A 14,415-nucleotide genomic window follows, 5' to 3' on the forward strand; every position below is an offset into this window, starting at 1 on the left:
TGTGTGATTACGGACCGAATGAAGTTGATGTTGATTGTGCAAACGCGTGATATAAATGCAAATTGTATTTACCTTAAATTTCAAAACTTTTCTGTTTTCCTCCTCCGTGCAGTACATATGGTAGTAAGATCCAGAAACTTTAATCTGGAATACTATTGGGAGACCGTGCGGTGTATTTCTACCCACATGCTTTCGGTATAACACGAGATTGAAATTCGTACCATCGTCTCCTGTGAGAAGTAAGTAGATGTTAGTGATTTCCAGAAAGTACCAGATAGAAAAGTTCCCCCCCTATAAAATGGAAATATAAAATTCATAAAATCATGTAGTGCCGGTGGCCATTCGGCCCATCAAGCCTATGCCAACTCATTTTAAAGTTATCCAATTATTTTGGCTCACCTGCTCCTTACCCATAGCCGTGCAAATGTTTCCTTTTAAGAACTGCACATTTATATAGCTTCTCTAACCTAATGAATGCCCCAAGGCGCTTCGCGGCAACATTATGAAACAAGGTATTATGCTGAGACACAAGATATTAGACCAAATGACTGAAAGCTTGGGTCAAGAAGTTAAGTTTTTCAAAGTTTCTGAAAAAGGGGGAGAGGGATGTAGGGAGACGGAGTGACATCGAGTATTTACATCCAAGTATTTATTCAATTCTCCTTTGGAAGTTGCTGAATCTGTTTCCACCACCCTTTCAGATACCAGTTTAGATAATCACAACGCAAAACAAATTGTCTTCATCTTCCCTCAGCCTCTTCCCTCTACCTTGAAATCTGCATCCTCTGGCCACCAACTCTCCTTGCCCACTGGACTGGAACTCTCAGTTTTGAACACCTCTATTACTGCTCCTCTTCACTTTGCCTGCTTTTATCCAAGCTGCTGTAACTGAAAGTCCTTCATGCGCCTGGCACCTAGTCCGAGGCCTTCACCCCCGTCTAGAATTGGGCACAGTCCCATTGATGTCCAAGCAACTGTTCTGTTTTGATGACGGTGAGAATGTGAGGGGCGGTGATGGAAATGGGAAGTACTTGCATCTATTTTCTTTGTCTCACCAATTGCCGCTCTCCAATTCTCCTGGTGACATTGAACTTTGCAGATGTAGTTGGGGGGTACCCAGACACCCCAGGGATTGCCATCTCCAGGAATTAAAAATGAACCTCCAGTGTCAATTGTATAATTTGAGGTTTACTGCATACAGGTGGAAGACATTGTTTGGTTTTTACTTGAGCACATATAAAGCGACACTTACTGGCAAAGGTGGGGGGCTCTGTGAGGAGGTATATACCTCAATTGTTTCAAATGTGAACAAATCTAATGTAAGTTAATACTGGCCCTGGTTTGTTTCTTCAGCAACTGGCTATCAAGATCATAACGTCCGTGGACACTGCTGTGAGTAGATGAAAAACCACTGGGGTGTTAAAAATAAATTGTATGTTTCATTTTCTTTGCGCACCTTTTATTCATTAGTTGTGAAAATATTGGAGATGGGAAAAATTGTCTGTTTGCCAGTTACTAACTGAATAGAGGAGAATCTATTGACGTTACACTTGATCTGGGCAGCATGGTGGCCCTGCTGCTTACGGCGCTGAGGACCCGGGTTCGATCCTGGCCCTGGGTCACTGTCCGTGTGGAGTTTGCAAATTCTCCTGTGTCTGTGTGGGTTTCGCCCCCACAACCCAAAGATGTGCAGGCTAGGTGTTTCTGGCTAACTAGAAACACCTTTAATCTGGAATACTATTTTGGCCACGTTAAATTGCCCCTTAATTGGAAAAAAAATTGGGTACTCTAAATTTATATTAAAATAAATAAATAAAGAATGCAGATCAAACCTGGCACTGGTGAGCATGCAGAGCACAGGAGGAGGGCATTCGGCCCATTGTGTCTATTCTAGCTACATGTTAGGGTAATCCAAAGCTAGCCTCACTCTTCTGTTCACTGCCTCTGTGAAAGAGGGAAGTACTTTTGCTATTAAACTCCCACGCTTTATCTGTCTTACAGTAATTTGCATCATTGAGCAGAAGTAGAATGTTTTGAAGGAACAGCATTGTCATCTGGTCATCTGGTGAATGCCTGAAAATGCAGGTGTCCCCGATGGCAATGTCACTCCTTTCAATTAAAGGTTTGGCAAAATTAACAATTCTTGATAATATTTCCTCTCGATGAGATTACACGCCAAAGATCGAACTGCACACACAGCTCCAGCATCAGTGTTAGAGGAAATGGTGGGGTCTGGGAGCGCACGGGAGTTGCAAAATTAGTGGACATAAATGCACCGTAATCACTAATAAATCCAATAACAGGAAAATCATCTTTACCCAAAGAGTGGTGAAAATATAGAACTTACACCACACAAGAGTAGCTGTGGTGAATCGTGCAGGTTTGTTTTAGAATAAGTTACATAACTACATGAGAGGAAAGGATGGGAAGGTTTGCTGACAGGGTGAGATTAAACAGGGTGGGTTCCGGGAGCAAGTAGAGCACAAATACTGAGCTATTTAGCCATTGGGCTAAATGGCTTATTTCCACACTGTAACTATGTTGTATTTCTATGCAAGAAGAGGTCTGTAGCCAGAAAATAAGTGGGGCTGGGGTGGCGGGGGAATTAACGGTTTGAATTGTGCATTGACTAGATTTATGAAATTAGTTGAGAGCGAGTCTATAAATAATGCAAAGTCCAGCATATTGCCAATTCATGTAGTTGAGGAGGCTCTTGGTTGAAGACAAGTTAACTCTGAACTAATTCTATCAACTGCAGGTATCTCAGAGGGCTGAAAGAGATTACAGAGGCAAACAAGAATGGGAACTTTGGTATTCTGGCTTTACCAGACAGGAGCCACTGTAGGTTATCAAGCACAGGATTAATGGATGAATAGGCTTTGATACGAGTTAGGATACTTGTGAGCTCAGTTTAGTGAGGATGGTAGATGGGATGATGGCCAGTAATGAGCTGTTCCATCTAGGAGTCCCAAAGTCATGAACAAGGGTTTGAGCTACAGTCAGCTAAGATGATGGGGGAGTTGGTGGCATTGTGGCAACATCACTGAGACTAGTAAACCAGACGTCCAGGTTAATGACCCTGGGGGCATGGGTTCAAATCCCACCATTGAATTTAAATTGAATCAATAAAATCTGAAATTGAAAGCTAGTCTCAGTCACCACCATCACTGATTGTTGTAGAATTGGAATTGATTTATTATTGTCACATGTATCAGTATACAGTGAAAAGTATTGTTTCTTGAATGCTGTACAGACCATGCACACCGTACATAGGGAAGGAAGGAGAGACTGCAGAATATAATCAACTTAAAACGAGGTAGGTCCATTCAAAAGTCTGATGGCAGTCGGGAAGAAGCTGTTCTTGAGTCGGTTGGTACGTGACCTCAAACTTTAGTATAATTTTCCTGACGGAAGAAGGTGGAAGAGAGTATGTCCGGGGGGTGCCTGCTGCCTTTCTGAGGCAGCGGGAATTATAGATAGCGTCAATGGATGGGAGGCTGGTTTGCGTGATGGACTGGGCTACATTCACAGCCTTTTGTAGTTTCCTGCGGTCTTGGGCAGAGCAGGCTCCATACCAAGCTGTGATACAACCAGAAAGAATGCTTTCTATGGTGCATCTGTAGAAGTTGGTGAGGGTCGTAGCTGACATGCCAAATTTCCACATGATTCGTTTAATGCCCTTCAGGGAAGGAAATGTGACTCCAGACCCACAGCAATCTGGTTGACCGACCTCTGAAATGGTCCAGCAAGCCACTCAGTTCAAGGAAATTCGGGATGGGAACCAATACTGGCCCAACCAGTGAGACCCATGCCCCATGAATAAATTTTAAATAAACATGATTTACAAATTTAACTGAGGGAACGGATGATGAGTTTGCGGTGAGGATTGAAAGCAATAGTTTTGTTCGACCAAATATACGTCACTAGTGTATCCGCACATTCATCACAGAAAACGGAAACGGAAACGCCTTCAGCACATCAATAGAAAAATAAATAATCACGTCGCCCAACAGACTTTAAAGTCTATTAAAAAACATTGAACAAAGGGGTAGTTAAATAACTGATAGAGACATGAGGATAACTTTAAAATGCCGCAGGTTGTTGTGATATGGAATGCATTGCAAGAATGGGTGGTGAAAGCAGATTCATTAATAACTTGTAAAAGAGAACTGAATAGATTCTTGAAGAGGAAAATTATTTGCAGGGCTGTGGACAAGAGCAGGGGAGTGGAACTAATCAGGCCGCCCTGTGAAGAGATTTGGCACAGGTTGCCACCTGACATAGAAACATATAAAATAGGAGCAGGAGGCCATTCGACCCTTTGAGTCTGCTCTGCCACTCATTATGATCATCCAACTCGATAGCCTAATCCTGCTTTGCCCCATATCCTTTGATCCCCCTCGCCGCAAGTGCTATTTCTTTTTCTTTTCAATTTGGAGTACCCAATAATTTTTTCCAATTAAGGGGCAATTTAGCATGGCCAATCTACCTACCCTGCACATCGTTGGGTTGTGGGGGTGAGACCCACGCAGACACGGGGAGAATGTGCAAAGGGGGCACAGAATCCCGCCCACAATGCTTTGGCCTCAACTAGTTCCTGTAGGTCGACCACTCTCTGGGTGAAGACATTTCTCCTCATCTCTGTCCTAAATGGTCTACCCTGTATCCTCAGACTGTGACCCCTGCTTCTGGACACACCCACCATCAGGAACATCCTTCCTGCATCTATCCTGTTGAATCCTGTTAGAATTTTCTAGGTCTCTAAGAGAGCCCCCCCCCATTCTCCTGTCCTGTATGACTCTATGACATAACCTCCATCCAACTGCTTTAAAACTGTGAATTCAAGATAGAAACCTGTCTTTTCGGGAAATGTGTGATGTTCAAAGATTGGCACTGGATCAGCCTCTCCGTCGCTATATGCCATGAGTATCTCGCCGTATATGTTTCTGACAATTTTCGAACAGCCTTTTCTATCGTATTTTCTGAAGCAATCGACCTCAATGCCTACAGTCAGAAAGACAAATATAAAAGACAAGTGTGAAATGCGATGTTAATCCAGGTCAGAAACAAGCTTTGAATATAACTGTATTCAGCAGGATCTTACCACTGACACTTCTGGAGTCTGTGTGAGGAAGGGGATTGCAACATCAGCCACATCAGCACAGAAACAAAGAAAATCACAGTTAATGAATCAGTTTGAAATACATGCCTTTTCTACCCCCAAACCCAAAGAACACAAAAACTCCCCATTAATTTGCATAGTTGTTGTCACATGTTCATAGCAAGGATATTATTACTACTGAGGTCTTTAATAGAGAGCAACAGAAACAATTCTGAGTGCTGACGGTAGAGATAGAGAAGCAAATAGCAAAGATGAGTTACGATAAGTTAGATATCCGTGTGGAGTTTGCACATTCTCCCCGTGTCTGCGTAGGTTTCACCCCCCCCAACCCAAAGATGTGCTGGTTAGGTGGATTGGCCGCCCTAAAATTGCCCCTTAATTGAAAATAATAATAATTGGGGACTCTAAATTTAAAAAAAAAGATAAGTTAGATATAGGCCGCAGAGTGGCACATTGGTTAGCACTGCTGCCTCACGGCACCAATGACCCAGGTTCGATCCCGACCCCGGGTCACTGTCCGTGTGGAGTTTGCACATTCTCCCCGTGTCTGCGTGGGTCTGACCCCCACAACCCAAAGAGGTGCTGGGCAGGTGGATTGGCCACGCTAAATTGCCCCTTAATTGGAATTTTGTTTCAAATTTAAGAAAAAAGATAAGTTAGATACGCAGACAAGGGAGAAATAGAAGGAGTTGAGGATGTGGAGACCACCTACATATTGAGTTAACACAAACATGGATCATTTGGGCTGAATGGGCCGTTTCTCTGGTGCAAATACTTGGTTTCCCCAGAAAACCCCACTTAAAGTTCCCAAAGTTATGAAAGTTATGGAAATTTGACTGGGTTGGTCAAAACAAAGTCTTCACTGAGGTGAAGGGCTTCTCCCTGTGTCCTTACCCCGTGGACATCAAGACTCATGGTACAATACGTGGAATATCCAGCGTCCCCAAACTTAAAACCTCCATCTCCCTCACTCTTCCCATCCTCCCTTAATCTCAGCGTTTCAAAAGCTGAGTTTGGAGAATCTCAGCAATTCTGAGTAAGTCACATGGAAACATTAACTCTGTTTTTCTCTCCCGGAGACGCTGCCAGACCTGCTGAGTTTATCCAGCATTTACTGTTTTTATTCCAAATACTAATGACCCTCTGAGAGAAATAATTCCCCTTCATATCTGTGTTAAATGGAACAACCTCTTATTTCGAAACTGTGCCCCTTATTTGTTGATATTCACCCACGAAAGGAAACATCCTCTCAGCATCTATTCCGTCAAACCCACCCCAGGATCTTTTATCTCAACAACATCACCTCTCCTCCTTCTTCTAAACTCCAATGAGTACAGATCGAATAGGACGTGAGACCTCTTTGCTCTTGTACTAATGCCCCTACAATAAACCCCAGCAAGCTGTATGCTTTACTAACCCACACTTGCAACCTGTTTTGCCACCTTCAATCATTTATACACATACAGACCCCGGTCCCTCTGCTCCTGCATTCACTTTAGAATTGTAACCCTTCATTTTATATTCTCTGCGTTAAATTTCACCTGCATTTATCCGCCCATTCAGCAGCCTGTCGATATCCTTTTGAGGTTCTATCCTTCTCACAATTCACAATACTTGCAAGTTTTGTATCGTCCGAAAATTTTGAAACTGTGTCGTATATACCAAGGTCCACATCGAGAATATGTATCCTGTTTATTATACGGACTGAATGGATGGAGGCGTCTACAAATCTCAACTCCCTCCAGTGAAGGAATTGCTACTGTCACGCATCCATTCATTTCCCCTAGCTGAGAATTTGGAAAGAACCTTGACATTCAAGACAATTGACAGGGTTACTCTTTAGTGAGATTGAGGGGAAGCAGCCGGTCACCGGGTTAGAAACCGAAGAGGACGAACACACAGGATGTCTGAAGCTCAGACAGAAAGTAATCACATTTAAATCTGCAGACAACTTCCATTTATCTGCTGGTTTGAGAGCACTCTCACAGCCCAATCTTTCTCTGCTCTTTTTGAAAATAACTGCAACCGTACACATACAATCCACTACATTCTTTAGTCTCAATAGATTAAGTTAAAAAACATCTCTTTTCCTCTCCCTAACTCACCATTTGATGCCATTCTGGGTGTACTTCTCAGTTGTCGCTAACTTCTAAGTAGGCTTGAAGCTTGCGCTCCCCACAGTCAATGAAGTTAGTTATTAACTACTAGGAAACTTTGTAATGCAGAGAATGTTTGACCTTCTCAGACAGATGATTACATCACTTCAATTTTCAGTTCCCGTTTTACTCCGCTTCATTTTAAATGAAGGTTCTTGTAAAAATTATTTTTGAAACCAATCTGATAAGATCTTTTCTCAGTGATTCGGTATCAATGCAAATAAATCAGCCACAAATGACAGAATGGGGAGGCAGCACGGTGGCGCAGTGGGTTACCACTGCTGCCTTGCCCCCCCCCCCCCCCCCCACACAAACCAAAGATGAGCAGGGTAGGTGGATTGGCCACGCTAAATTGCCCCTTAATTGGAAAAAATGAATTGGGAACTCTAAAAAAAAATTTTAAAACAGCAAATGAGAGAATGGTGTCTCACCAGGAGGTGGATTTTTCATCATTGGACATTTTCAGTGGTCACAAAACAATGCTGCTGGGATGGTCGAGGTGCAATGTTGGCCCTGAGGACGTGCACCACGATCCAGGAACACACAAGCTGGCATTGGGTGCCCTGTGAGGGGGCAAGTGTCAGCAACACTTCCATCCTTCAACTAATAAATAAAATGCAGGAATACATGAGGGGTTAATTTTGTGATGCTTCCAATTCCACGCAGTACCTTGCTAGACATGGCCAGAGGGTTTTGGAAATAAATAATGGGGTGAACAAGGGGTCACAGTGGGAGTGTTAAGAGCGGGTAACCAAACACTTGGTGGAAAAGGTGTGCTTGGGTGAGGTTCTCAAAGCCGGGTGGGGAAGTGGAGAAAAGGGAAGGAGTTCCCAGCGTGGGGCTGAGGTGGCTGAAGTGCTTTGTCATTGGTGGTGTTGGGAAGGGAGGAGGGATGCAAATATAGATCATGGGGTGTGAAAACAGTGCGAAAACCTCCACGGGTAGAATTTTTAGAATGGTGAGTGCTCGGTGCCGTCCTGACTGGGCATGTGTTGTACTCACGATGACCCTCAGAGGCCCACTGCTTCAACTGAACGATGATTGGCAGTGGCTGGACCTCTGGCCGCTGTTGGAAGAAGTCCCACCTTGGAGAGTTGTTGGCTGATCAGATTGGCCGCCAGCTCCCCAACCCCTCCAGGGACAGCGTGCCCATGTCCAGAAAAGGTACTGCAGGGCTCTGTCTGGAACTAAATCCTGGGATCGTTCCCGAGGTAAGTGTCGGGGGTCCCGAGGTTGGAATTGGGGTTGCCCTGGGAGGTGGGAGGGGGGAGATCGCGACACAAGTTAGTTGGCCGAGGTGAGGGACTAGGGCAGATTTGCTCCATAATTGTTGGAGTGTAGGCTGCCGATCCATACCTGCGCCCACTGATGGAAATATCGCATGAGTGCGGGATGACGTTGAGATGTGCGTCTGACCTCATCACATGCTATTTTCTGCTCTTCCTGATTGGACGCATGCCTGCCTGCGATCTGCAAATTTCTGCCCCATGAGCCATTCACATTTGGATGGAAGGTCAATGTGCAACATACTCTCCTGGCTTGTACTGAGCCACACACAGAACAGAGTCCTTTAAAATTACCCCTGTGATTTCTTACTGTCTCAATCTTGCCTTGTACTTTACAATGGCATTAATCTAGTAAATTTGCCACAGTCCCAGATGACTATAGGCTGCTTTCCCCTTTGAGGGGGAGAGTTGACTGGTGGTGATTTAACCTGAGGGTCACCACACCTCAGGTGAGGGGCAAGGTTGAGAAGATGGGGTCTTTGTGAATAACCTCAGCTGTACGGGGATTGAACCTACACTGCTGGCCTTGCTCTGCATCACACGCCAGCTGTCCAGCCAAATGAACTAAACCGGCCCCCTTAAAAATGTTTCTGCCTGATTTCAAACTGGGGACCTTTCACATGGAAGGTGAACATGATAACTACTACACCGACGGACAGTGGCAGCAATTGTGTACCATCTACAAGGTACACTGCAGTAACTCACCACGGTTCCTTAGGCAATGTGGTATTATCATACATGAAGCCAATGCAAAGGTTAATGAAATGTATATAAACAGCCACTAGAGGCTAGTCCTATGAATATATAAGGGAGGATGCTAAGCCTTGTGGGGCAGATAATGGAGAAGGTGGTAGCAGAAGGAGTGAAGAGTTAGCTAGACAGATGGAAGATAGTGAGAGGGAGTAGATAGTAGTTTAAATTGGTAATGAGTTTAGATGTAGATGAAAGTCGTTTATGTGTTATTTTATCAACTGTATGTTCCTGTGGTATAAGTGTCAAATCCAGTTAGTAGTGTTAAATAAAGTAGTTTTGTTTGTTAACAAAGTTTGCTATTCTTTGATCAACACTACGCATCAGAGCCATCCGGGTAAAGTAAAGCAGCGAACAGCACAGGCAGCACCTTCCAAACCCACGACCACTCCCATCTAGAAGGACAAGAGCAGCAGATACCTGGGAACCCCACCACCTGGAGGTTCCTCTCCAAATCACTCACCACCCTGACTTGGAAATATATCACCGTTCCTTCACTCTCACTGGGGCAACATCCTGGAACTCCCTCCCTAACAGCACAGTGGGTGTACCTATACCTCAAAAATTGCAGCGTATCAAGGAGGCAACTCACCACCATCTTCTGAAGTACAACGACGGATGGGCTAAAAATGCTGGCCTAACCAGCGAAGCCCACGTCCCGTAAATTAATTTTTAAAAACTACAGGAACAGCACAAACTACAAGAGTGAAGGGGGCGGCATGGAGGCGCAGTGGTTAGCACTGCTGCCTCACAGCGCCAGGGACCTGGTTTTGATTCCGACCTTGGGTGACGGTCTGTGTGGAGTTTACACAATCTCCCCGTGTCTGCGTGGGTTTCCTCCCACAGTCCAAAGATGTGCAGGTTAGGTGGATTGGCCATACTAACTAAAATGTCCCTTAAGAGTCCAAAAGGTGAGGTGGGGGTGCGGGGATAGGGTGGGGGAGTGTGCCTTGGTGAAGTGCTGTTTCGGAGAGTCGGTGGGGCAAATGGACTCCTTCTGCACTGTAGGGATTCCACGATTCTAGGATGCACTTTGCTCTGTTACTATTAAGAGATGGAAATTGAACTTACCTTTAAAGATTGGAACCCCATTTCCAAACTCCAAAAGGCACAGTTCCAGATGTTTGTAATCCATCCCAGATAGGTAATTATAACCTATAAAATAAAGGAAAAGTAATACTGACTTTTTTTGTTCCTGTTTGGATTTGACAATTACACATTTTTTCACAAAGTGATAGTGTTCCATGCACAGAAGGCATTCATCAGAGCAAAAAGGACAAAGGTTGCCATTTTGATTGATGCTCCCAGTGGAGTACTGAGGGAGTGCGACAGTGTTGGAGGATGAGATGTTTCGTTGAGGTACAATCTGTCCTCTCAAGTGTGTGTAAAAGATCCTGTGGCAGCACACAGAGATGAACTGGGGAATTCTCCCCAGTGACACGAGGCTGCTCCCCTTTAATAACTGGGGCTGGTTTAGCACAGTGGGTTAAATCGCTGGCTTGTAATAGAGAATAATGCCAGCAGCACGGGTTCAATTCCCGTACCAGCCTCCCCGAACAGGCGCCGGAATGTGGTGACTAGGGGCTTTTCACAGTAACTTCATTGAAGCCTACTTATGACAATAAGCGATTATTATTATGATTATTAATTTTGTAAATGTGATTTTCAAATTTTTCAACTAAATAGAAATTTTGCAATTTGAAATGACACAGGGCGATCTACGTAAAAATGCAAGGCCACCTTCCAATGTGAAGGTGAAAAGGGCAGGGTGACGGTTAGGACATTTTCTGTCATTCAAAAACCCATTGAAACTCATCACTGTCGAAGGAAGAGACATTAAAATGCAAAGTGCTGGATATTGAAACAATGTTTGCCACAGATAGACACACCCAAAAACCCCTGTGAATACACAATGGGTGAGGTATAACTAACTAAGCTGCAGACATTACAGAGAGATTGTAAGAGGAAACAAGCTAAAAGCTCTCTCTCTCTCTCTCTCTCCCGCCCTCTCATTTGGAACAAGTATATCACGCCAATGTTACTAGAAATCTATCAGCAAACTGAAATCTCATAATAATTGCAACATCTTCTACATCTGACTGCACAAAATCAACTCATCTAAATCAGCTACAATATTTAAAAATCTTAGCACAAAGAACTATCAAAGGAGACTTAGTCATATATTCATTAAATCTACTTTTTGGACCACAACTTCCCTACTTTCTGACATCTGTGTGCGTGAGATGTTGCATTTTTATTATTTATTTATTATTATAATTTTTTTGAACCCATAAACTTAAGCTCATCCAAATTTATGCTGCCTGTGTCCTAATTTACACTAAGTCCTTTTTGCCATCACTCCCTGTGCTCACAGATGCACTCTGAGCAGCACTTTATCCCAGTTTTCAAATCCCCCCCTTCTCTGTAATCCTCTCCAGCTGCACAATCCTCCGAGTTCTCTGCACTCCTTCAATTCTGGCCTCTGGAGCTTCCTGGTTTTAATCGCTCCATTACAACTGGATCAGCTTCCACTGCCTTGTCATTGAAATTTACTGAGTATGGGCGGTACGGTACCACAGTGGTTAGCACTATTGCTTCACAGCACCAGGGATCCGGTTTCAATTCTGGCTTAGGTCACTGTCTGTGTGGAGTCTGCACGTTCTCCTCCTGTTTCCTCCGGTTTCCTCCCACAAAGTCCCAAAGGACGTCCTTGTTAGGTGAATTGGACATTCTAAATTCTCCCTCTGTGTACCTGAACAGGCGCCGGAATGTGGCGACTAGGGGCTTTTCACAGTAACGTCATTGCAGTGTTAATGTAAGCCTGTGACACTAATAAAGATTGCTATTTTTTAAAAAGTAGAATTTCTCCTAATTTCTGCCCTGATTCCTTGGTCAGGATATTTGTTGAGTGTAATTGAGTATTTCTGTGAGGGCCCATTTTAAATCAGTGCCCTCTGGTTACAAAGGTCCACGCTGACACTCCTTACAGTACTGAGGGAGTGCAGGACTGTCAGCAGTACCGCCCTTTAAGGTGAGATGCTGAACCACAGGTGAATTCTCTGACGGTGGAATTCTCCGTTCCACTGGCAGCAGCGCACCCCCGCCCACGGGTTTCCCGGTGACGTGGGATGGTTACAACGGGAAATGCCATTGGCCAGCGGCGAGACCGGAGAAACCTGTGTCCTCGAAGAACACGCGGCGGGGGAGGCGGAGAATTCACCTCCTCATCTGCCTAATTGGGTGAATGTGGAAGACCCCATGACACCATTTTGATGGAGAGTGGGGGAATTTTCCTCCATGTCCCGTCCAATATTTATCCCTCAATCAACATCATAAAAAACAGATCATCTGATCAGATCATTACAACATGGCTGTTTGTGGGATCTTGCTGTGTTTCCTCAATTGCAACAGTACTTCAAAAAGTGCTCCATTGGTGACGAAGAGGGACGAGACCTCTGGTGGCTATGAAAGGCATCATAATAATAATAATCTTTATTGTCACAAGTAGGCTTACATCAATACTGCAATGAAGTTTTTTTTCCCATAAATTTAGAGTACCCAATTATTTTTTTCCAATTAAGGGGCAATTTAGCGTGGCCAATCCACCTAACTAGCATATATTTGGGTTGTGGGGGTGAAACCCACGCAAATACGGGGAGAATGTGCAAACTCCACACGGACAGTGACCCAGAGCCAGGATCGAACCTGGGACCTCGACGCCGTGAGGCAGCAGTGCTAACCACTGCACCACCATACTGCCCCTACTGCAATGAAGTTACGATGAAAATCCCCTAGTCGCCACATTCCGGCACCTGTTCGGATACACGGAGGGAGAATTCAGAATGTCCAATTCACCTAAGAAGCACGTCTTTCGGGACTTGTGGGAGGAAACCAGAGCACCCGGAGGAAACCCACGCAGACACGGGGAGAACATGCAGACTCCGCACAGGCAGTGACCCAAGCCGGGAATCCAACCTAGGACCCTGGCGGCTTTGAAGCAACTGCGCTAACCACTGTGCTACCCTGCTGCCCATACAAATGCAAGTCTATTATCTCCCCCGCCCCCGCCCCGTACCCCCACCACCCACACAGTGTAAACAGTGCCTATTTACTCCATCAAAAACTCCTCAAAAGTTTGAACACCTCCCATTAACCTTCAGGAGAACCATCCCAACTTGTCCAGTCTCTCCACATAGCCGAGGATCTTCATCTTCCACCCCCCCCCCAACCCCCGGCCACGAGAGGTTGGGCGAACTGTAATCCACCAGAAAGCTGCTGAAATGACAACTATTGAAACTATTCACTCAGATTTTCCTCACAACCGAATACTTATTAATCGTCCCCATGCATCTATGTAAATGGCGCATGTTCTCTAATAAGGGAAATAATCAGCTCGCCTACCCCTGGGGAAACTCCCTGCTTGAGGGACACTTCAAACCATCAGATATGGGGACAGACACCATGAGCTCCAGACTGAACTCACTGAAACTTAACCAAACCCCACCATTTCCTTCCCTGGCTGTTACCAGCGCTGATGGTATAACCTGGCCAGAGTCTGTCCTCTTGGGCTCAGGCTCCCGGCTCAATGTCAACTTAAAAAAAAAACTCCTTTCTCTTAACAGCTGATTGTGGTTGGATGTGGAAGTGATGACAAGTTATCTGGGAGTGACCTTTCTTGTCAACCGGGGGCTGCACCAATTCTCACTGGTTCCGCCTTGGGGACAATCTCAGCTTTTAAAGTATTTTAATTCGCGTGATTACTAAGAATGGACGGATGCTGTTCAGTGACTGAGGTCAGTGAAAGTTCTTTGCAATTGGCCGCTGTTTCCCAGCCGGAGTTTTTTAAAAAATACCATTTGCAGTCCCGGTGCGTGTGGTGAGGAGTGAGAAGAGTTCCCACCCGGACCGCGGTCAGAAGTTTGGAGAAGTTAAAAAAACTTTCCTCCACGTGACCCCCCAATCCGCTATTAATCCGGAAGAAAAGTGACAAAACGTTCATCAACTTCGCTTCTCGCCCTGCATTCCCAACATTGTCGCATTCTGCTGCCCGAAATGCCCGAACCAGTGTCTCTCCCAAAACCAGTGATGGGGAAGCTGGGCG

At 44.9% G+C, this 14,415-nt stretch overlaps 1 protein-coding gene and 1 long non-coding RNA gene across 5 annotated transcripts in view; one reads left to right on the forward strand and one right to left on the reverse strand.

Annotated features, from left to right (window-relative positions):
• Positions 1-14,415, reverse strand: part of LOC140398135 (interleukin-18-like) — a 76,127-nt gene that overhangs the window by 5,015 nt on the left and 56,697 nt on the right. For 3 of the 4 annotated variants that reach the window (XR_011937422.1, XM_072486431.1, XM_072486432.1), the window contains exons 2-5: positions 10,386-10,469; positions 5,105-5,122; positions 4,855-5,004; positions 73-230 (exon numbers count right to left, since the gene is read on the reverse strand). Coding sequence is in view for 3 of the 4 variants with exons in the window: in XM_072486431.1 (XP_072342532.1) it covers positions 73-230; positions 4,855-5,004; positions 5,105-5,122; positions 10,386-10,449 (390 nt within the window). In the remaining variant the exon portion in view is untranslated. Of the gene's footprint in view, positions 1-72; positions 231-4,854; positions 5,005-5,104; positions 5,123-7,227; positions 7,292-10,385; positions 10,470-14,415 lie in introns of those variants that run through there. The other variant, XM_072486433.1, reaches the window with a different exon arrangement.
• Positions 14,005-14,415, forward strand: part of LOC140398136 (uncharacterized) — a 56,662-nt gene continuing 56,251 nt past the window's right edge. Inside the window, exon 1 of the long non-coding RNA XR_011937423.1 lies at positions 14,005-14,107. This is a non-coding gene — a long non-coding RNA (uncharacterized lncRNA). The remainder of the gene's footprint in view (positions 14,108-14,415) is intronic.

This window comes from Scyliorhinus torazame, chromosome 21 (assembly GCF_047496885.1).
Source record: "Scyliorhinus torazame isolate Kashiwa2021f chromosome 21, sScyTor2.1, whole genome shotgun sequence".
Taxonomy (NCBI): Eukaryota; Metazoa; Chordata; class Chondrichthyes; order Carcharhiniformes; family Scyliorhinidae; genus Scyliorhinus; species Scyliorhinus torazame.